The sequence below is a fragment of the Staurois parvus genome, unplaced genomic scaffold (genome assembly GCF_062004578.1).
Source record: "Staurois parvus isolate SC_StPar_1 unplaced genomic scaffold, SC_StPar_1.0 ptg000129l, whole genome shotgun sequence".
NCBI classification, from domain to species: Eukaryota; Metazoa; Chordata; class Amphibia; order Anura; family Ranidae; genus Staurois; species Staurois parvus.
In genome coordinates, this window is record NW_028317925.1 from 3,611,131 (window position 1) to 3,636,463 (window position 25,333).

Below are 25,333 nucleotides of genomic sequence, written 5' to 3' on the forward strand. Positions count from 1 at the left end.
ATTGGTGTCAGTGGGAGGAATAGTGCCCCATCATTGGTGTCAGTGGGAGGAATAGTGCCCCATCATTGGTGTCAGTGTGAGGAATAGTACTCCATCGTTGGTGTCAGTGTGAGGAATAGTACGCCATCATTAGTGTCAGTGGGAAGAATCGTGCCCCATCATTGGGGTCAGTGGGAGGAATCGTGCCACATCATTGGTGTCAGTGGGAGGAATCGTGCCACATCATTGGTGTCAGTGGGAGGAATAGTGCCCCATCATTGGTGTCAGGGGGAGGAATAGTGCCCCATCATTGGTGTGAGTGGGAGGAATAGTGCCCCATCATTGGTGTCAGTGGGAGGAATAGTGCCCCATCATTGGTGTCAGTGGGAGGAATAGTGCCACATCATTGATGTCAGTGGGAGGAATCGTGCCCCATCATTGGTGTCAGGGGGAGGAATAGTGCCCCATCATTAGTGTCAGTGGGAGGAATAGTGCCCCATCATTGGTGTCAGGGGGAGGAATAGTGCCCCATCATTGGTGTCAGTGGGAGGAATAGTGCCCCATCATTGGTGTCAGTGGGAGGAATAGTGCCCCATCATTGATGGCAGGGGGAGTAATAGTGCCCCATCATTAGTGTCAGTGGGAGGAATAGTGCCCCATCATTGGTGTCAGTGGGAGGAATAGTGCCCCATCATTGGTGTCAGTGGAAGGAATAGTGCCCTATCATTGGTTTCAGTGGGAGGAAAAGTGCCCCCTCATTGGTCTCAGTGACAGCAATGAGGGGGCACTATTCTTCCCACACTGATACTAATGATGGAGCACTATTACTCCCACTGACACCAATTATACTTACATCGCTGCGCTGACCCCTGCTCCAGCCCGCGCTCCCTCCTTCAGGCACAGACACTTACCCATCAGCTGTCTTCCTTCTCCAGCCGCTCTCCTCTTCTTCACCGGCTCCAGCTGCTCCCTCACTCGATCTTCAATCTTTGCGCTGCCGCTCAGCTCCTCCTCGCCTGTGATTGACCACCTGTGTGCCTTTTCTGAGCTACAGATCTGGCGGCCAATCACCGGCGAGGAAGCGGAGCTTGCAGAGGAGGGACAGGCTGTCATAGGCTGCCCAGTGATCCCAAGGGTGTGGCCAGATTCGAGGGGCGGCTTGTCATCCCGCCCACATCACAATCAAGATCCAGGAAGCTGAAGACACCGGACGGACACCCTCTGCACCCCTCCTCCAGCAGTGCCTTGTGGACCGGATCGACACAGGTAAGAAACCGCAGCGCTGCCACCGTGCCGCCCCCCTGAAAAGTGCCGCCCTAGGAAAATGCCTTGTTTGCCTCGTGGCAAATACTCCCCTGTAAATACTGTATTATAATAATAACAACAATCTAAATTATTCACATAATAAAATACTCAAAAAGGTTTCAGAGAAACTACTACTTTTAAAAATACTAGTGCGCAATACAGTATAATACTGAACAGCAATGGCAACTCAACTGTGTTAACTTTTGAAGACATTCATTGTCATACTGTGCTAGTTTAAAAATCCTGTGCCTTTTCAGAGCTACAGACACTGCAGATATCCTACACTGCCTAGCTTGATAAAAGCCTGGTTCACCATTAAAGTGGAATTTTAGTCAGACAATTAAGTCCTGCTAGATCGCTTCATACTGGCCCCTTTTGGTATAGCTGCAGTATGTAAAACATTAAAAATAAGTGCCTATACAGTTTAAAATCGGGTAATGCATTATAGCACACTGCTCTGTACATGCTCAGTTGCTCTCTATTTTTGGTACTGTGTCAAAAATGTAGCAATCTGCTGACAGCTGAAATATTTACTGCTTCTCAGGGGCTATCAGCTTCAACAAAATGGCAGCGTCCAGGAAGAAGAAACAGAAGCAACGCTGGAGGCAATTTACAGAACACACTAAATTTGGTAGCATAGTTATTAAAGTGGTTCTAAAAGGCAGAAGGTTTTTTTACCTTAATGCATTCTGTGCATTAAGTTACAAAAAAAAAAAAAAAACTGAGTGCAGCTCCCCCAGCCCACCCTTATACTTACCTGAGCCCCATCTTGATCCAATGATGTGCATGAGAGCCACGGCTCCCCTGGGTTTCTCTTTCCTCAATGGCTCACACAGCAGCGAGAGTAATTGGTTCCTGCTGCTGTCAATCACAGCCACTGAGCCAATGTAGAGAAAGCTTTAAGGGGGGGGGGGCACTAACCACACCCTGTTTGTGAATGAACAAAGTTTATTCACAGGTGTAGCTTGCTATTGGGCACACTTGGCAAGGGGGAGGAGCCAGGACCACTGGCAGAGGACCTAAAAAGAAGAGGATCAGAGCTGCTCTGTGCAAAATCATTACATAGAGAAGGTAAATATAACATTTTTTTTTCTTTTTCAATAGTAATGTATGTGCAATGTATGTTTCTTGTTAAAGAACATTATTTTTGATCAAGCTGTTATGGGAAAAATCCTGCTGTAAGCAATGAACTTTCACCCACCAGCCGCTACAGACATATCGTTTCTTGTAGTGATGTGGGGCGCATGTGACTCCCTTTCCTATTATTACACAGGGGAGAAGAGTCTAAGTCTTATCTTAGAGCTTACATAGGGCTTTCTGTGACAATAAAAATGGGCGGCCATGAAGTAAACTTTCTTGGCCCTGCAGGTGCAATGCACAGGTTCATCTAAAATTGAATTTTGCTAATAACCTTGGGAGCCAGAAAAACATCTCTGTATGTATCCCTGAAACTAGTTTATTACTTAAAGCACTCAAAAGGAGAAGCTTCACTATTTCTACAACCTCCCCCCCCCCCCCTCCCGGTTTTTACAGTTTTCAAGCCCCAAAGTCCTCTGGGACATGTCACAGGTCCAAGGAGACTGCAGGACCATTCCAAGGTGCAGCAAGCAGTCACAGCCGGCTGTCCATATTCCCCAATTCTGGCGCTGGGGACTGAAAACTGGTGAAGAAACCAGTTGGGTGAGGACGGAGCTGGATCCTGGGACATGTAAGTGGCTGTTTATTAAAAGTCAGCAGCTACAGCTTTTGTTACTTTTAATTTTTACACCTGTGACAAAAAAAAATGCTTTAAAGTGATAAAAAAGGAAACATTTTTAAAATAAATTTCATCTGCTAATGTGAAGACTACATGTTGCCTTTTGTTGTTCTGATGTTCTTTCCTGCTGCTTCAGATGGACTCCACAACACTGACTGCAATATCCGGATTCAGGGTGTTTTCTTTCTTGTGTAGGGTTCTATGAAGTGTTGAGTGCTGAATGGATGTGCATCGGTTCAAGCACACAGCCCATGCAAGATACCCCCCTCCAACTGAGTTGATTGGCTGCTGGCATCCGTACTGCTCTCTTTGTCTTGGGAAAGTGCATTCTCTGATCTAAAAGAAAGCTTGAGAAGCTGTGCTGAGGGATCCAGGGGTGATGAATAGGCACTAGGCAAGTGTTTGTACACACATTCCATGCATGTTAAGTTTAACATACTGCTTAGCGTGGATATATTAAAATAAATGTAACATTTAGCACCAATTTAAAGGCCTGAGTTCAGGAAAACCCCACCAGCTGCCATCTCCCTGTCCACTGAGTTTGCCTCAGTGACCATTAGTCGCACATCCTTGCAAAGAATAATATAAGTTTGCAGAGTTTAGTTCTGAAGTCAGGCTTCTAGGACTCTAGTTTCAGAGGGGTGTACATAGGAGGTTTTTTGACAAAGATAACATCTGGCATCTTCTAGTGTCTACTTTTAGACCAAACTTTCACTTTTAAAAGTTTAAAAAGGCTGACGGGTTCACCTTAACTCCAGCTTAGTTCTTCGTTTGTGCACATAATAAGCACATTTCCTTTACCGCTTTAATCTGCAACTCCGTACAATGCGGTCACCACACTATCAAGTCCAATAGCAGTAACCATCCCCACAGGGATTGCACAATACAATTTGCTTGCCCAATCTACTATTTAATGCTGGAAAAAAAAGAGGAAACACTAATACATCTCTCTGATTTATAGCTCCTGGATATACTTTACCATTGTTGGTTTAGGAGCTCAGTAATGACCTACCTCTAGCAGAAAACAGCATAAACTATTATATAAGAGTTTAATGAAGATAACCGAGAGATCATTACAGTCTAATGAGGGTGCCAATTAGAGAATGGCAGAAAGTAAAAGAGGTCAGCAGATCAACTCCACACTTCTGTAAACAGATTCAGCTATTTAAAAAGGAAGCATCTTTTTCTTTGTGCTTGTGACATGGAGGCACAGCCATCAGCTGTGGCTCAATCATGTAGTCACTGCAGATGATTAAAAGGCTATAGTAAATTATCCCTCCACTCCTGAACCTTAGGATGTGTCGAGAACACCTGGTCATTTCTTATTAACATGCAGGTTAATGCAGCCTTGTAACTGGGTCCAGTTCTTCCTCTATTTGTTCAAAGGTAATTTTATGACGCTGGGTAGACCTTGGATACAGACATGATCATGCATGTCAAAATAGCAGAAAATGGTATGTGCCAAAAACAAGTAAAATATATTTTAAAATATTGTAATTATTGTTAGCCACCTATTTATCCAGGAAATCTAGTTTCTGCGTCTACATGTTTTGTAAATTGCACAATGCCTGCAAACGTAAAAGATTCTTATTTCCTTAGTAACAATCAGAGACAAATCAATGTAAACAGTAGGAGCCAGCAGGATATCTAAAGAGCCAGAAAACAAAGCTCTTTTACTGACAATAACAGAAAAACTCCAAAATCTTCTACTCAGAACTCCATTTTCTACACTGTGTGCACAATTAATAGGCAAATTGTATTTTTGAGGATTAATTTAATTACTGAACAACTACAGTGCTCTCAGTCAATCCAAAATGTTAATAAACCTCAAACCTGAAATTTTAAAAAAGGTAAAAGTGAGGTTTTGTCTTTAATAGAATATGTATGTGTGCAGAATTATTGGGCAACTATTAGTGTGCGGAATTATTATGCAACTAAACAAAAAACAAACATTTTCCCATCTCACTTTTTTTTTTCATCTGTTAACTGCTCAAGCTCCGCCCCATAGCAGAAATACTGCTACAGGGCAGCAGCTGTGCGCAAAGTCACGTATATATATGTAATTTTGCATTTCCGGGTAGGGGGCATGCGTGCCTTACCCGCATCGCCATTTGCTGCTGTGGCTGTCAATCACCAGGTCCTGGCCAGTGATTACTGGGCTGCGCCCGGAGATTGCCGAGGATCTCCGACAGGGGGGAGAACTGTTAGTAAACAAAACAGTTCTCCTCCCTGTCAGTGACACCAAGTCAGTTCCCCCCAGTGTCAGAATGCCCGCCGCAGTCCCGCTATAAGTCGCTGATTGCCGCCATTACTAGTAGTAAAAAGAAAAAACAAAAAGCCCAGTATATATACCGCCATTTGTAAACGCTATAACCAATTGATTTACACGTATTGGGTTTTTGTTTTTATCAAAGACGTAGCAGAATACAATATGGCCTACATTTATGACATTTGATTTTTTAAAACTTTTTTACTGGACATGTTTAATAGCAAAAAGTAAAAAATAGTTTTTTTTTTTCTCAAATTTGTCGGGTTTTTTTTTATAGCGCATAAAATAAAAAACGCACAGGCTATCAAATACCACAGAAAGAAATCTCTGTTCATGGGAAAAAAGGACATCAATTTAATTTGGATGCAGCATAGCATGACTGCGCAATTATCAGTTAAGGTAACACAGCGCTGTATCACAAAAAATGGCCTGGTCAGGAAGGGGAGTAAATCCTCTGGAGGGCAAGTGGTTAATGTGAGAATAAGAAACAAACAACTCTAAATTTACAAATAAATATTTCTGACATTTCAACAAAAAAATCTGTGACCAATATAGCCACCCTTCTTTTCAATAACAGTCATAAGCCTCCCATTCATGGAGTTTGCCAATTTCTTATTCTGTTGACGGTCGACTTTTTGTACAGCAGCAACCACAGCCTTCTAGACACTGCTCAGAGAGGTGTACGGTTTTCCTTCACCGTAAATCTCCCATAGTAGAAGGGCCCACAAGTTCTCAATAGAGTTTAGGTCAGGTGAGGAAGGGGGCCATGTCATTATTCTTTCATCTTTAAGACCATTACTGGCTAGCCACGCAGTGAAGTACTTTGATACAAGTGATTGAGCATTGTCCTGCATAAATATCAAGGTTTTCTTGAAAGATTTAGACTTTTTCCGGTACCAGTGCTTGAAAAAAGGGTCTTCTGAAAACTAACAGTAGGTTTGGGAGTTGATTTTGAGTCCAACCCACAAAGGTTCAGCTATCTCATCTTTAATAATACCAGCCCGTTCCAGTATCCCACCTCCACCTTGCTAGCATGTGAGTCGAAGTGGAACTCTGTGCCAGTTACTGATCCAGCAACGGGCCAATCTATCTGGTCCGTCAAGAGTCACTCCCGTTCCCCAAGATCCCTTGCAATGTCTGTTGGGGGCACTGGACCAAGAACTGTTCCAGCCAGGAGTGTATATTATGGAATCTAGACTTTTATATCTGGCTAGGAATTTGATAGCAAGGTACTGGTTATCATCGGCTCCTCCGACTAGTGAGCAATGGATAGATTATGTTAATTCTTTACTCCCGCGGGAGAAACTCACGTACAAACATCGCAATGCTTATCGTACGTTCCAGCAGGTATGGCAGGGTTGGCTGGATACACCTGGGCTCACCCCTCCTCAATTGATAGTGGACCAACTTTTGCAGGTGTGACATTTTATATCAGGTGTGTGGCTCCACTCCTCCCTCCGAGGGTGTTCATGTGCATCTCCCATTCTTTTTGATGAGACATCTCGGGTGAACCAGAGGTTGTTGTTGATGTAGTTTTTTTTTTATTGTTTGAAGGCATGTTTTGGACTTTGTTCCTTTCCCCCCATTTCTGTTTACATCTGGACGGGAAGGAAGAAAAAGGAAAAAGGAAAAAGGAAAAAGCAAGGTATTGTCAAGAAAGTTTTGGATCCTTGTGGTCTCTGTTTTGTTTGATTACCATTTCTGTTATACTGTTTATTACGGGATCTGCATATCCACGTTGTTTGATTTATGTGTAACCCTGCTGTTGCTGTAATGTCATTGTGGATTCTGTAAGTACTGTTCCATTTTCTCTATTATCTTGACAATAAAAGTTGTTTGGATTAATAAAAAAAACCAAAAGAATCACTCCCATGTCATCAGTCCATAAAACCTTTGAAAAATCTGTCTTCAGATATTTCTTGGCCCAGTATGTGTGGGTTCCAGCCTTCCTTACCTTGGCCACTGAACACCTTGTACTTCTGGAATATGACAGCTCTGGAGATAATGGGGTTCCTGCGTTTGAGTCTTCTTGCATTGACATTTCTTGAGACCCTGTTGACTATTTGCAACAAAACGTTTGATGGTTCTGTGATCAATATTTTAGCAATTTCAAGAGTGCTGCATCTTTCTGAAAGACTTTTTACAATTTTTTTTTAACTTTTCAGAGTCAGTCAAATCTCTTTTTTGGCCCATTTTGCCTGAGGAAAAGAAGCTGCCTAATTATGCACACCTTGATATAGGGTATTAATCTGCTTAGGCCACATCCTTATTACACAAATACACATCACCTTATATGCTTAAATCCAATAAGCATTCATGTTTATACAGCTTGGAGTCGGACAAAATGCATAAAATTGATGATTTGGTCAAAATACTCACTTGCCTATTAATTGTGCACACAGTGTAAGCTTAAAGTACACCCGTCATGAATGAATTAGAGAAGATGACATTGCTTTCAGCTACCTCTGAGAATGCTATTTTCCTACCTATCAATCTGATGTTTTGGCTTTAAGACTTTCTCAGGAAATAACTCATAACAAGTAAATTGTGAATGAGTAGAGGTACTATGTACCCATTACTTATATGTGTGTGTTTGTGTGTGTGTGTGCGTGGGGGGTATCTGGGAACTACCTTACATTTAAAGGGGACTTTCAGATTTTGATAAGCCCCTCACCCGCTGACTGCCACAACCACTGAGCCAGAGTTGTTGGGAAGAGGCCCCCTGGCAGGGCCTATCGTTGTGGGCATGTGGCCTGGTACAGTTCAGGGACAGGAGGGGCTGAAAGCGTGCACCCACCTTTCCTGGCCCGCATGCTTGAATAAGGGTCTGCTATGGATTTGTGGGGAGGGGCTCCAAGCTATTTTTCATAAGGCTCCCCCTTAAAATCCATACCGATCTAAAGGGCCTTGTATGACTTTTTTTTAATGGGAAGGGGAAACCTCATGCAATTTTTCTTTCTGCACTAAAAGGAGAAACAAGAAAGATTTCACATTTAGCAGTGGTAACTAATATGACAGCTAAAACATTTTGCTCCCAGCAGCAGCTGGAGGTTTGCTCAACCAAGCACCCATTCAAACAGGAAACTCCAGTGGTGGGCCATCAGGGCTAGTAAGGCCTTCTCTGCTGCTTGCCTAATCTCTTAATTTCTTAGCTTTTCTCTTTGTTTCACTACTTCCAGTAGTGTATGTTTATGTTAGAGCTTTTATCCAATCATATTTCAGAAATGTTAGCCATCAGGTGTTGCCAGGGTCAAAGAAATCTGCCTTGAGGCCTTCAGAATCAACAGTACATGCATCTGTAGCTTGCAGTAAATGGCAATGAAACTGTAGCTTTAATCAGATTTTGAGTTGGTGACACTGTAGCCATATAGCAGGTGTACAATCCCTGTGTCCACAACTTCTCTCAAGCAGATAATAGGAAAATGCAGAGGAAAAATGACAATGCAACATTCCAGCAGAAGAGTGTAGAGAACAACCTGACATACATCTTCTCCTTTATGGCATTCTGACCTTGTGTATTTAAATACATCCAGGCTGGGGTGGGACATTCCTGTTCTGTGATCAATATACAATCCAAGGATCACATCCGCTGTGGACTTTCAAACTTCCACCTGACATATTAAAAAATAGGAGATGCAAATTCAACCTTTGCAATAATTCTTTTACTTCATATAATCATGTTCATACAGGAATGGTACAGTAAGCTTACTTTACCATTCCTATATGAACATGTTTATATGAAGTAAATGAATTATTGCAAAGACAGAGATCACATCTCTTATTTTTTATAAATGTCTTGTGTATTTAAAGGTCAAACGACAAGGTGAGAGCTTAGTGTGGCTGGTGGTGGACTGGGAATCAAGTTTATGATACTGATGTATTGTGGCGCAAAGACCAGTGAAAGAGGACTCTGATCATAGTAGGACTTTTTATAGGAGGAAAACAAGAAAAAAATATTCTGAACCAATGGACTGCAGACATCATACAGGAAATGACCAGAGACTGCGGATGTACTACAGGAGATGACCAGAGACAGCAGACATAGCATAGGAGATAACCAGAGGCTGCATATATACTACTATATCACGTACCGTGATAGGTTGCCACCTGGTCAATAAATCCATCCCTGAAATTTCCTTACTACTAAATATTCCTCAGTCAACTGTTCGTGATATTGTAAAAGTAGAAGCAACTGATAACAACAGCAACTCAGCCATGAAGTGGTAGGTCACTTAAAATGACAGAGCGGGGTCAGCACATGCTGAAGCGCACAGTGCGCAGACTGTCTGCAGAGTCAATAGCTAAAGACCTCCAAACTTTGTGTGGCCTTCAGATTAGCACAACAACAGTGCGCAGAGAGCTTCATGGAATGGGTTTCCATGGCCGAGCAGCTGCATCCAAGCCTTACATCACCAAGTGCAATGCAAAGAGTCGCATGCAGTGGTGTAAAGCACACCGCCACTGGACTCTAGAGCAATGGAGACGTGTTCTCTAGAGTGATGAATCACGTTTCTCCATCTGGCAATCCAATGGATGTGTCTGGATTTGGCAGTTGCCAAGAGAACGGTACTTACCTGACTGTATTCTGCCAAGTGTAAAGTTAGGTGCAGGGGGGATTATGGTGTGGAGTTGTTTTTCAGGGGTTGGCCTTGGCCCCTTAGTTCCAATGAAGGAAACTCTTAAGGCGTCAGCATACCAAGACATTTTGGACAATTACATGCTCCCAACTTTGTGAAAACAGTTTGGGGATGGTCCATTCCTGCTCCAACATGACTGCACACCAATGCACAAAGCAAAAGTCCATAAAGACATGGATGAGCAAGTTTGAGGTGGAGAAACTTGACTGGCCTGCACAGAGTCCTGTTCTCAACCCGATAGAACACCTTTCGGATGAATTAGAGCGGAGACTGCAAGCCAGGCCTTCTCATCCAACATCAGTGCCTGACCTCACAAATGCGCTTCTGGAAGAATGGTCAAACATTCCCATAGACGCACTCTTAGACCTTATAGACAACCTTCCCAGAAGAGTTGAAGCTGTTATAGCTGAAAAGGGTAGGTCACTACAATACTGAACCGTATGGACTAAGACTGAGATGCCATTAAAGTTTCCTGCGTGTGTAAAGGCAGGCGTCCCAACATTTTTGGCAATATAGTGTATATATTATGTGACAGAGGGAGGCTCTGTCACTGTGAGAATATAGGAAAATGTGACACAGGATTCGCATTTAAGGTTAATGCGAAGTTCCAGATTGCGGTTTCCGAACAGATAAAGCTGTGTTTTTGGCTCTCTCTGGATTCTGTGATTCTGGATCAAACTTTTAATCCTGTGTCCGGATTTTGCCAGATGCCTGCAACCTGTCTGAATGCACAGATGTGCAGGATTGTTATATATACACAGGTCTGAGGAAAGCTCAGGGTGTGGTCAGTTGGAGACCGCTCCCAGTGTGGGTGATGAAATGCCTCAACCCGGTGTCAGGGGGCCCCAGCCAGGAGACAGAAGGTCTCAACAAGAGGTCAGAGTTGCCCCAGCCAGAAGCCAAGAGACAGTGGGTCTCATTGAGGGCTCAGTGGTGCCCCAGCAAGAAGCCAGGAGACAGGATGTCTCAGTTCCAGGAGTGAGGTCGGCTCCTATCAGGGTGTCAGGAGAACCCAATCCATAGGCTTGAGGTGGACCATGCAGCAGGGCACTGCAACTAAAGGCTAGAGAGCCAATAGACAGCCAAGAGAGCTGGACAATACAGTCAAAGGGACAAGTGAGCCAGGTGGCTTGTAATTTTCATATGTGTATAATGTGTTAAAGAAACCCTTGTATGGGCAACTGAAGCACACATGAACTTGCCTTTTATTTGAATAAAAGTGGACTACCATGCCCTAAATTACAATTTTGGACTGGTGCAACTCATTATATATATATATATATATATATATATATATATATATATATATACTGTATATACACACACACACACATATACATACACACACACATATTTATCTATCTATCTCAATCATATTAAAGGAACACTTTTACTGCCTGGATTTATTGCTCATCTCAAGATAGCAGGGGTAAGGCTTTTACATTTCTGGCTATTTTTACATTTCGAAAATTTATTATTTGCAACCCTAACTTTTCTTTAATTTACACCTATGTTTTTGTCCTACTTAGGACTGATGGATTTTTCAGCATTTTTAATACATACCTGAACAAATTGTGGGTTGCTGCTTTAAATGGAGATTCTAAGTACTTACAAATTTAAAACACAATTAAATATTTTTTAATGAATACATCACTGTTTAAATGGTGGCTTTAAATAACTCCTTAGAGTTCAGCTTTAAGTGACTATACATGTCAAAGCGCCAACTGCCACTTAATTTCTTCATTTGCTAACAGGATTGTATTTCATAAGTCAAATGTAATGTAAAATATAAGAAATATAAAATGTAATTTTTCCAAATGAAACTGACCTAACCCCAGCATTTTGGCTGCCCAAGCCTATTCTGACACTTCTCACATAAATGTAAAAAACAGCTTTTATTTGCAATAAAATAACTTAGAACCATCAAACATTATATATATATATATATATATATATATATATATATATATATATACACACACACACACACACACACACACACACACACACACACACACACACACACACACACACACACACACACATACAGTGGATATAAAAGGTCTACACACCCCTGTTAAAATGTCAGGTTTCTGTTCAGCTTTCTAGCAGAAGCCTGTAGATTTTGTGCCAATATTGACTGGTATTTGGAATTGTTCATAATTCCCTCTACCTTGACTAAGGCCCCAGTTCCAGCTGAAGAAAAACAGCCCCAAAGCATGATGCTGCCACCACCATGCTTCACTGTGGGTATGGTGTTCTTTTGGTGATGTGCAGTGATGTTGTTGCACCAAACATATCTTTTGGAATTGTGGCCAAAAAGTTCAACCTTGGTTTCATCAGACCATAACACATTTTCTCACATGCTTTTGGGAGACTTCAGATGTGTTTTTGAAAAATTTAGCCGGGCTTGGATGTTTTTCTTGGTAAGAAAAGGCTTCCGTCTTGCCACTCTACCTCATAGCCCAGACATATAAAGAATATGGGAGATTGTTGTCACATGTACCACAAAGCCAGTACTTATCAGATATTCCTGCAGTTCCTTTAATGTAGGCCTCTTGGCAGCCTCCTAGACCAGTTTTCTTCTCATCTTTTCATCAATTTTGGAGGGACGTCCAGTTCTTGGTAATGTCACTGTTGCGCCATATTTTCTCTACTTGATGTCTGTCTTCACTGTGTTCCATGGTATATCTAATGCCTTGGAAATTCTTTTGTACACTTCTCTTGACTGATACCTTTTAAGAATAAGATCCCTGTGATGCTTTGGAAGCTCTCTGCGGACCATGGCTTTTGTTGTAGGATGCGACTAAGAAAATGTCATGAAAGACCTACTAGATCAGCTGAACTTTATTTGGAGTTAATCAGAGGCACTTTAAACGATGACAGGTGTGTATTGACTCCTATTTAATATGATTTTGAATGTGATTGCTTAATTCTGAACACAGCTACATCCCCAGTTATAAGAGGGTGTGCACACTTATGCAACCACATTATTTTAGATTTTTATGTTTACTCCCCTCCTCCTAAAAGATTCAAGTTTGTTTTTCAATTGAGTTGTACAGTTTATAGGTCACAATAAAAGGTGTAAAAAGTTCTGAAATGATTTATCTTTGTCTCATTTTTTTACAACACAGAAACCTGACATTTTAACAGGGGTGTGTAGACTTGTTATATCCTTGTTATATACAGTTGTGTTCAAAATAATAGCAGTGTGTTGAAAAAAGTGAATAAAGCTCAAAATCCTTCTAATAGCTTTTATTTCCATACACGCAAATGCTTTGGAACACTACACATTCTATTCCAAATCAAAACATCTATATCGATACTGATATGGACTGGGTAATGTGTTAGGAATGTAAGGATGCCCCATGGTTTGATGGAAACAAAAATTATCAACCTACAGAGGACTGAATTCAAAGACACCCCGAAAATAAAGTGAAAAAATGATGCAGCTGGCTAGTTAATTTTGCTGAAATTTCAATGCAGCAACTCAAAATGGTCAAAATGTATGGCCCCCACGTGCTTGTATGCATGCCTGACAACATCGTGGCATGCTCCTAATGAGATGACGGATGGTGTCCTGGGGTATTTCCTCCCAGATCTGGACCAGGGCATCACTGAGCTCCTGGACAGTCTGAGGTGCAACCTGGCGGCGTCAGATGGACCGAAACATGATATCCCAGAGGTGTTCTATTGGATTTAGGACAGGCGAGCGTGGGGGCCATTCAATGGTATCAATTTCTTCATCCTTCAAGAACTGCCTGCATATTCTCGCCACATGAGACCGAGCATTGCTGTGCACCAGGAGAAACCCAGGACCCACTGCACCAGCGTAGGGTCTGACAATGGGTCCCAGGATTTAATCCCGATACTAATGGCAGTCAGGGCGCCATTGTCTAGCCTGTAGGAGGTCTATGCATCCCTCCATGGATATGCCTCCCCACACCATCACTGACCCACCACCAAAATGGACATGCTGAACGATGTTATAGACAGAGTAATGCTCTCCATGGCTTCGCCAGACCCTTTTACGTCTATCACATGTGCTCAGGGTGAACCTGCTCTCATCTGTGAAAAGCACAGGGTGCCAGTGCCAATCGAGATCTATGGTACCAGGCAGTGAGCACAGGGGCCACTAGAGGACGTCAGGCCCTCAGGCCACCCTTGTAAAGTCTGTTTCTGATTGGTCAGAGACATTCGCACCAGTGGCCTGCTGGAGGTCATTTTTAGGGCTCTGGCAGTGCTCATCCTGTTCCTTGCACAAAGGAGTGAATACGGGTCCTGCTGATGGGATAAGGAGCTTCTACGGCTCTGTCCAGCTCTGCTAGAGTAACTGCCTGTCTCCTGGAATCTCCACCATGCTCTTGAGACTGCCTGTGCAACCGCTGTAGGGTCCAGGTATCACCTCATGCTACCAGTAGTTACACTAAACCTAGCCAAATTCAAAACTAATGGAAAAACAAAAAAGATGAGTAGGGAAAAAACTGTCAGTAGCCTCCACCTTTAGAACCATTCCTGTTTGGGGGATCGTCTCACTGTTACCCATCTAGTGCACCTGTTGTCAAATACATTAACACAAAAGCAGCTGAGCTGAAACTGATTAACAACTCCCTCTGCTACTTAACTGACCAGATCAATATCCCAGGAGTTTAATTGACTTGATATATATATATAGATATATACAGCAGTGTGTGTGTGTATATATATATATATATATATATATATATATATATATATATATATATATATATATATATATACACACACACATTTTATTTTTTTCGTTTAGCAGATGCTCTACAGAATAAAATGGCATTTGCGCAACAGTTTTTCAGACACAATTTTTTTTTGGAGAAAAAACAAATTTTAATAAATTGTATTGTGCCAAGCACAATAAAATACCCAGATTGTTTGGTAAAATAAATAAAAGACGATGTTACACGGAGTAAATAGATATCCAACATGTCATGCTTTAAAACTGTGCACGGTTGTGGAATAGCGACAAACTACGGTACTTATAATCTCCATAGGCAACACTCTAAAAGCCTTTACAGGTTACCAGTTTAATGTTACATGGGAGGTCTGGGGCTAGAGTTATTGCTTTCTGGGGCTAGAGTTATTTCATCTAGGATAAGGATGTTTTTTATATTTTTGCCTCTCCCCATATGGATATCTCCCTGCGTTTCAGATGCCTGGGTTGATCTAAGTGCTTGATAGAGGGGTGTGTTACTATTTTCAATTCCCTATTGACCTCCATTAAACAATTTTATGTGAGTTCCCTTTCTATTTTCTCACATATATTACATAGAATGCCAATAGACTTAATATATCTAATCTATGGTTTTTATGATCGTGTTTAGCATTCATTCACTCAGCTGGACCACTGAAGGGTCTGTTTGCATAGATGATGCCTGGAATTAACCAGCTAGGATCCTTTGAATTTCTGTTTTTATGAATGGCGATGTTAGTCACTCTTTATAGCATGTGTTTTTTTTTTCTCTCTTCACTGAATTACTTTATTATTTTCTAGAATACTGTTTATGGCATCTCACCTTTCCCCCTGAAGATTGAAATTATAAATTCAATGAATTGGAAAGCGTTGAAATTTTTCTCTTTGGTGATGTATATCCTAATCATCGCCATCCACATCAAAATGATGTTTTATGTATTGTGTCTATGTTTTTTCATTGATGTACTATGTTCAATAAATTTGTATTTTTTTTTATATGAGATCTTTTTTTCCTTTTTGTAGCTTTGGTGCTTAAAAAGTCCCTTTTTCTTCTCTGTATGTTTTTTATGGCTCTTCTCCACCATTGATTACCCCAGTTGTACCCCCCCTAGTATGTATGATGCATGCATATTCTTAGTCCCCAAGTGCATAACCTTACATTTATCAACATTAAACCTCATTTTCCACATAGTTGCCCAATTAAACAGAGCACTGAGGTCGGCTTGTAAATTGGAGACATCCTGTAAGGACGTTATTCCACTGCATAGCTTGTTGTCATCTGCAAAGACTGAAATGGTATTTTTAATCCCAGACCCTAGATTGTTTATAAAAATATTAAAAAGTAAGGGTCCCAACACTGAACCTTGGGGTACACCAGACAACCCTAGACCATTCAGAGTATGAATCATTAACCGCTACTCTTTGAATATGATCATTAGCCAGTTTTCTATTAATTTACATATGGATTTTTCCAATCCTGCAGACTTTACCTTACACATTAGTTATGTATGGAGAACTGTGTCAAACGCTTTTGCAAAATCCAAGTATACCACGTCCACCGCCACCCCTCTGTCCAAGGTTTTGCTCACCTCCTCATAAAAATAAATCAGATTTGTTTGACAATTTCTGTCTTTCATGAATCCATGCTGTCTGTTGCTTAAAATTTTTTCCAGCGATAACTCAACTATGTGGTGTTTTATTAAACTCTCCAGTATCTTCCCAACTATAGAAGTTAAACTAACAGGTCTATAATTACTTGGTAAAGATTTTGACCCCTTTTTAAATATTGGCACCACATTGGCTTTACACCAATCCAGTGGTACTATGCCAGTCATTAAAGAGTCCCTAAAAATGAGAAATGACAGAGCTCAATTCTTTAAGGACCCGTGGGTGTATGTCATCTGGCCCAGGTGCTTTATTCACCTTTATTCTGTCTAAATATTTTTGGATCATATCCAATGTGAATCATCGGGAGCTGTGTCAATGCCATATCCATTATGGACAAGAGCTCCCCCATGCTCCTTTGTATACACAGAGCTGAAGATGGTATTTAATAAATTTACCTTCTCTTTGTCCCCAGTCACCCACTCGAGATGATTTTGTAAAGGGCCTACATGCTCGGACCGGACCTTTTTACTATTAATATATTTGAACAATTTTTGGGGGTTGGTTCTGCTATCTTTTGCAATCTGTCATTCGTTTTCAGTTTATACGGCCTTTATTTCCTTTCTGCATATTCTTTGTAATCTTTAAACGATGATAGCATTCCTTCATTTTTATATTTAATAAAAGCTTTTTTCTTATTATCTATAGCTTTTTTAATTTTGGCCGTAAGCCACATAGGTTTGATTTTTAGCCTTTTAAACTTGTTGACCATGGGAATATATTTTGCAGTGTGTTCACATACAGTCTTTTTGAAGAACTCCCATTTCTGTGTTGTGTTCATTGATGCCAATATTCCCTCCTAGTCTAAGTCTTGGAAAGCAGCTCTCAGCCTTGGAAAATTCTCTTAAAATTGAGCGTTTTTATTTTTCCCATATGCGCTTACTGTTTACAGCTAACAATAAATTAAATCATGTTATGGTCACTGCTACCCAGATGTTCTTTTATATGGACATTTGTAATAAGCTTTGCACGGTTTGAGATTACCAGGTCCAGCAGAGCATCATTCCTAGTTGCGGCCTCTATGAACTGTACCATAAAATTGTCATGTAGTAGGTTAAAATATTTTTGCCCTTTAACTGTTCCTGCAGTACCATTACGCCAGTCAATTTTTGGGTAGTTAAAATCCCCCATTATTATCACTGTTCCAGCCCTTGCAGTATTTTTGATCTGTGCAAAGAGCTGAGTCTCCACCTCCTCATTAACACTGGGAGGCCTATAACAAACTCCAATGATTACCTTTGTAGTACGCACCCTATGTGCAGTTCCACCCATAATACTTCAGCCTCATCACACTCTCCATCAACTAGGTAATCTTTCACACTCGCTCTGAGATCACTTCTCACACAGAGACAGACACCACCACCTTTCCTATTTACCCTGTCTCTCCGAAAGAGAACATAGCCAGGAATATTAATGGTCCAGTCATGTAAAAAATGAAGCCAAGATTCAGCAATACCAATTAAATCATAGTTCTGTTCATGCACCAAAGCTTCCAACTCACCTATTTTGCTTGGCAGACGTCTGGCATTGGTGAACAAACACTTTAATTCATTGACACCTTGTGCACACATATTTTGCATATTTTTTATTTTCATACAAATGGTACCAATTCCACTGGTTGGTTGTAACATGGGAACCTTCTTATCTGCCATAGCCCTCACCCCATCTTTCCCCATTCCACCCTCCAATAAGGACTGACCCCTGTCTAATCTGTGTGCCCCATTATAATCTAATTCACCCTCCCCCTCGATCCTAAATACTCCTTCAGCCTCCCCATAAACCTCTCCCCCAGCACAACAGACCCCCTTCCATTAGGTGCAAACCATCTCTAGCATATAGGTTGCACTCCAATGAAAAGTCAGCCCTGTTCCCTAGAAACCCAAATCCTTCCCTCTTACACCAGGTATTTAGCCATGCATGGAGTTCTCTAATCTCCCCCTATCTTTCCTGAGTTGCGCATGGCACAGGTAATATTTCAGAGAATATCACCTTGGAGGTCCTTCCCTTCAACTTGGAGCCTAGTTCTTTAAATTAATTCTTAAGGAGCCTCCACCTTCCATGTATTCTGTCATTGGTTCCAACACGGACCAAGACAGCTAGGTCATGCCCAGCTCCTCCCAGTAATTTATCAACAAGTGTTGCAACTTGCTCCTCCAGATCTCTAACGCGGGTTTCCAGAAGGGCAACCCGCTCACATCAGTCGCAGAGGTATCCATCCTGGAGCTGTTGCTCCATTGTTGCATACATGCGGCACACTGTGCACTGCACAAAACCTTCAACCCTGCTAGCACACATTATCCCAGTTACAATATTAATAGGAAATATCAGTTGTCACTTTAGGTTATTAGACTCCTGTTATAATCTCCTGTGTTCAACTCTGGTTTTTTAACTCTACTTATCAAATGTCCACTTAGTCAAAGATCCAGCAAGCAAAATATAGGCAAGTTCAAGGATGAGCAAGCTCAGAGTGAGCTCTACAGAAAGCTACATAGAACCTGTATCACCTGTGACTAATTAACCCCTCCCCTTAATTAGCAGACTGAAGGAAGGCCAAGAAAGGAAGAAAAAAATGCTTTTTAAAAAGTGACAGAAAAAGTGATTTAAAAAAGTAAAAGCTTTTCGCAAGACCCAAAGAAGAAAATAAAACTACAAGCACCAGCAATCACCAGCAGTCAAAAGTAAAAAAACGTTTTAACTCTCCACTCAAATTTCCCACTGTTTTTAGCTATCAGCCAGCAAAAAATGCCAGTATTTGGTGGATTGGTTGATACTTCTGATATGACCTCTTGATTTGCAAGGTACAAGTTTGCCACTGTATATGTGGATTGGTTTGTAGGATGTTTTAACCTCTTTGTAATAATTATCATGCAAAATTTTAAAAAAACTTTAACTTTTTAATAAAAAATTCTATTGTTGTTGACTATCAGAGGGATATTTTGAAGTCCCATTTGAATTTACTTTCATGTTATCATTGCACAGAGCACGTAAGTATAAACCTGTTTATTATTTTAATTTAAAAAAAATCAAAAAGGTTTACAACTTCTTTAATGAAAAAATATAACATCACTTACCAGGATTTAATTTGACAGGTTGCCTTTCTCCTCTTGATCCATAATAGTAAATAACATCTCCCTTTGTGTTGCTAAAACGAAACAAAAGTGAATGTAAAAAAAAAAAAGAAAGCGAACGTTTCCTATACAATAAAAAAGTACTAACACCAAGTGGCTTGTAACAGTGAATAATACACTGGTAGACCAGTCACAAATGAGAAAAGGAGAGGATAAATGGTTATCTGGTTGGAGCTGCCCGACCATCTCCAAATTTTGGGAGAATGCTTTTAACACATACATACAGAAGCTTTAGTGTCTCTCTGACACTCCTAGCTGCCATAGGATAATGTGAACAAGCCTCCAGGACAAATAATAAGTCGTATGTATACGCATTTTTTTTAAATATAAAGAACCAAAGCATGTGCATTGTTGTGGCAAGAGTACAGAGACTATATGTGTCGAACAGCCTTTCCTTTTCTCATATTCTACCATATTATCACAAGCTGAAATGAAATTAAAACTGCACTTTCTCAACATAAACATATTTGTATTTGCTTCAATACCATCAAGAAGAGTTTTCTTTTCTACACAGAAGTCCAGTTTCCAGCAATACTGCATGCAGTCTCCAGGCTCTAAATACATCCTGATGATCTGAAAAAAACTGCTCCATGGAGGAATGTTAACTCCATGGCGACGGCGCGTCCCGACCCTTTAAGGGTTTCAGAAGCCAGGAGGAGGGGCGGAGTTTAGGGTCATGTGACCACCGTGACATGCCGTCATGGCGGTCAGATGATCAGGAAAGGTCCCGATCGAAAGAGGAGATCGGGACCTTTCCATGAGTACCGGACATGTGTGCTGGGAGCGCACAGGGCGCGCACTCTCAGCACATATTTTTTTTTCATAGAATGCAAATGTGCGGCCACTCGGTGTCTAGGCCCAGACGCCATGAGGCCGCACATTTGCGTTCGGCCGGCGCCAAGAGGTTAAAGCATAGTGCGGGCCATACATGGATCAAATTCTGAATGGATTTTCTTTAGAAAATCTGAAATTTCGTGTGCTTTGCAATCTGATGGCGCCACCATTGATTTCGAAACTTGACCAACCAAGCCTTCAATTTCACCTCATGTTGCTGCAGAAAAGAATTTTGGTAGCTGGGAATCTTCTTTTCTTTCCAGGTCACAACTCATGCCCATTTCTTTTTCAGTTATATTTTTCAAATGATTCTCCCATCATTGGTTAGAAATTTGTTTGTTTTTCAAAAAATTGTCAACATGCCTGATCACCCAAATTCAATGGGTGCACAAAAAAAGAGGCTGATGCTGCAGCCTGATGGTGCGAAATTCAAACAAAAATTCTTATTTACGATTTTTGAAAGAAAATTCTTTTGGAATTCGACCCATGTATGGCCTGCATAAGTTCACCTTAAATAAATGATAAATGCAAATGATTCTGCAGGAAAAAAAATTTAATTTATTATTTTTGTTTTTTTACAGGTGCCTGCCAAGCATTGCATTCGCAATCAGTGGATCACAGGTGCAGTGCCATGCTTTTGCACATGCTCCCTCCAACTTTCTGCCTGTATCCCAATCTTGGCTTCCAGTAAGAAAGCTGAACAAATGGACTCAGAGCATGCTGATCAGCACACTTGGATCCATTGAAAACTACAAGTCTGTCTGCTGCAGTGGCAGACAAGAATTGTAGTTTATGCATTCACAAATCTCTTTAAAGCGGAGTTCCACTCATCCTGTCAAAAAATAAAAGTCAGCTACAAAAACTGTAGCTGCTGACATTTAAAAAATAGCCACTTACCTGTCCCTCAGTCCCACTGTGTGTACTCCGCAGCCCGTTTCAGCCGCCGTCCTGTATTTCAGGAGGTTTAGTGTGGGCATCCGGCTGTTATAGCTTGCGGCTTCACAGCTGGGTACCCACTGCGCATGCGCGAGTAGCGCTGTGCTTCATGAATGGCCCTGTAGAGGGAGGGAGGACACCTTCCGCTTCCGATTGCTTAGGCATTCAGACCGGAAGTGGGAGTGGGTACCTGTCAAATTCGGGTACCCGCTCCCCCCCCCACCCCCCAAAGGTGCCAATCCTTAATCGGGAGCGGGGAAGCAGTCCTTAAAGCGGAACTTCCCCTTTTGGGTGAAGCTCCACTTTAAATAAATGAAGTGGATGTGTGCATGGCCGTAACAATTTTAAATGTAACAGCAGCTGCATGGGAGAGGAACCCCCACTAGTTGTAACAGGGAGGACATGGAGGGGGGGGGGGTGCTAGTGCTTACAGCCTTAATATGGGTATAACATGTAACATGCTCTGTGAACTTAGCCTAATGCAAAGCAGGTCTCCTGGCTAGACACAAAGGTGGATGCTAACACAGGACCACTTCTTACTTGGAAACATGATTGTGTTTAGTAAATCCTCATGCACAATCGAGCTAAATAAATGCTGCTTTTACAGGCATTTGAGCTTTTTTTTTTTTTCTGCCTCTAAACTCCCCTCCATTTTATCCTAAATCTCCATGCACACTATAGGCATTTACAGAAGTTTAGAGGCAGGGAAGTTTAGGAACAGAAAAAAATCCCATCACTTGAGCATTCAGGAGAGGAGAGTTTGGGCAGAAAAAAAGCCTGTCGCGCTAAAAAGCAGTCTAAACACACATTAATGTTAAGCACTTTTAGCTCGAGTTTTTTTTATTTCACTAGCCAGAATAAATTAAACAAATATAGCTTTGTCCTTTTAGTGGGAACAGCTGGCAAAAGTATCCTCAAGGGGAGCACTGTGATCTCTGTGAGAAGTAATACCTGCAAGTGTTTTACTTAGCAGTATTTAAAACCTCTCACCACATTAAACAGCTTAACCTGAAAAAAACACTGTTCAATATAAAAAGGTATAAGCTGCCACTGCTGGCTTCATTCTGAAAATGCCTATCACCTGGCTTTGTACTGATTCTATTTTAGTCTTGGGCTCTTTACAAGCATGCTGTAAATTGGTGTCAGAATTACCAATCTCTACAGATGCTCCAGGTCATTAAGAAGTTGACAACAAAGCATTAGTATGACAGACAAGGAGATATAATTCTCAAATGGAGAGGTCAGATGTGTGGATGCAATCCAAATCACTGCAGTGATGCAGGGCTTCCAAAAAAGAAAAAAAAAAAAAAAAACAATTTCCTGCAATATATTTTTCTGGTATAATGGATATAAAAAAGGGTCTGTGTGAATGAATTCTATGTTATGAAGATACATGGTAATAGAGGTTTTCATGTAGTTTAGTGCATGGTTAAAGTAAAAATAGAACATATGTCCCTCCCCAGCCTTACATAAAGCATGAACTAAAGCATAGTCATTGAAATCATGCATCAGCATGTACCAATGCAACAACACTGAAATCTGTATGAAACAACACATTACTGTCTGTGCAGCAACGAGAGTCGACCCTTACAATCATGCATATACTGTTGTCAACAGTCTTTCAAGACCTTTTTCCCCTAGAAGAACTCTTAAGATAATTTTCAGGTCTCAGGGAATCCCTGATAAAAATTAATAAACCTACAACTAATGGTACATTAGTGTGATCAGTAAGGTTTAGAACTTTTTAATATAAAAGACCAAAAAAATGTGGTTTATCCAGAGTATTTGAAACCCAGGTCAGTTCAAGCTTTGTAACATTTCTTCCTGTACAACAAAACGATTTCAGTAATAATTGTGAAAAAAATTTACATAACAGAAACACAAAACAAAATATTGTGGTATACCATAATGTTAGGGGTCAGTGTAGAAGTGACCCCTTACATTGGTGGCCAATGGAAAATTGCCTACTAGCATTGGTGGTCAGTGTAGGTGGGAAACCGATTTGCGACAAATCACTGGCACCCTGAAAAGGAACCCTAGGGTTGCACAAATCCTGGTTGGGAAATATAGAATATCCGAATGCTCTCCATACATACACAAGAGGGCACTGTGTTGCCAAAAATCTTCTCATTTTGTGCAGTTTATGATTTTCAGACAAAACATCTACTATAATATCAGGGTACAAAAATATAAAATAGTATTTCTGAAACCAGGCCATTTTGTGTTTAAAGTATTTTTAAATATTAAATGTAATATTTTTAAAAGTAAACAGGTAATCTAGAAAATATTGTGCATCATTTGACATTTTACCTATATAAATAGCTGATGGATTGGAAATTCACTGCATATATACAGTGGGGCAAAAAAGTATTTAGTCAGCCATCAATTGTGCAAGTTCTCCCACTTAAAAAGATGAGAGAGGCCTGTAATTGGCATCATAGGTAGACCTCAACTATGAGAGACAAAATGAGAAAAAAATCCTGACAATCACATTGGCTGATTTGGAAAGAATTTATTTGCAAATTATGGTGGAAAATAAGTATTTGGACAATATCAAAAGTTCATCTCAATACTTTGTTATATATCCTTTGGTGGCAATGACAGAGGTCAAACTTTTCCTGTAAGTCTTCACAAGGTTGGCACACACTGTTGCTGGTATGTTGGCCCATTCCTCCATGCAGATCTCCTCTAGAGCAGTGATGTTTTGGGGCTGTCGCTGGGCAACACGGACTTTCAACTCCCTCCAAAGGTTTTCTATGGGGTTGAGATCTGGAGACTGGCTAGGCCACTTCAGGACCTTGAAATGCTTCTTACGAAGCCACTCCTTCGTTGCCTGGGCGGTATGTTTGGGAACATTGTCATGTTGGAAGACCCAGCCACGTTTCATCTTCAATGCCCTTGCTGATGCACTCAAAATCTTATGATACATGGCCCCATTCATTCTGCCCTGTACATGGATCAGTCGTCCTGGTCCATTTGCGGAGGAACAGCCCCAAAGCATGATGTTGCCACCCCCATGCTTCACAGTAGGTATGGTGTTCTTTGGATGCGACTAAGCATTCTCTCTCCTCCAAACATGACTAGTTGTGTTTCTACCAAACAGTTCTATTTTGGTTTCATCTGACCATATGCCATTCTCCCAATCCTCTTCTGGATCATCCAAAGCTCTCTAGCAAACTTCAGACGGGCCCGGACATGTACTGGCTTAAGCAGGGGGACACGTCTGGCACTGCAGGATCTGAGTCCCTGGTGGCGTAGTGTGTTACTGATGGTAGCCTTTGTTACGTTGGTCCCAGCTCTCTGCAGGTCATTCACTAGGTCCCCCCGTGTGGTCCTGGGATTTTTGCTCACCGCTCTTGTGATCATTGTGATCGAGGGAGATTATCAGTGGTCTTGTATGTCTTCCATTTTCTAATTATTGCTCCCACAGTTGATTTGTTCACACCAAGCTGCTTGCCTATTGCAGATTCAGTCTTCCCAGCCTGGTGCAGGTCTACAATTTTGTTTCTGGTGTCCTTCAACGGCTCTTTGGTCTTCACCATAGTGGAGTTTGGAGTGTGACTGTTTGAGGTTGTGGACAGGTGTCATTTATACTGATAACAAGTTCAAACAGGTGCCATTGATACAGGTAATGAGTGCAGGGCAGAGGAGCCTCTTAAAGAAGAAAGTACAGGTCTGTGAGAGCCAGAAATCTTGCTTGTTTGTAGGTGACCAAATACTTATTTTCCACCATAATTTCCAAATAAATTCTTTCCAAATCAGCCAATGTGATTATCTGGATTTGTTTTCTCATTTTGTCTCTCATAGTTGAGGTCTACCTATGATGCCAATTACAGGCCTCTCTCATCTTTTTAAGTGGGAGAACGTGAACAATTGGTGGCTGACTAAATACTTTTTTGCCCCACTGTATGAAATGTTTTGACAAACCTGCCCCATAAACGCTGTGAATTAAACTTTATCAGCTTCCCTAAACATTGTTTAAAACAGTACAATAGATGAATAAACCAATCTAGAAGGGAATGATTTACACAGAGAATAGGGCATGTCCAAGAGGTAGTTTGTAATCCAACTCCAGTGAACTGATAAAGGGGTTTC

The 25,333-nt window shown here is 41.2% G+C and overlaps 1 protein-coding gene across 3 annotated transcripts in view; it reads right to left on the minus strand.

The window, feature by feature from the left end:
• The window catches only part of TANGO2 (transport and golgi organization 2 homolog), a 221,829-nt gene that overhangs the window by 33,901 nt on the left and 162,595 nt on the right, over positions 1-25,333 (minus strand). For all 3 annotated transcript variants that reach the window (XM_089672462.1, XM_089672463.1, XM_089672461.1), the window contains exon 6: positions 19,412-19,482. In XM_089672462.1, coding sequence (XP_089528588.1) covers positions 19,412-19,482 — 71 coding nt within the window. The remainder of the gene's footprint in view (positions 1-19,411; positions 19,483-25,333) is intronic.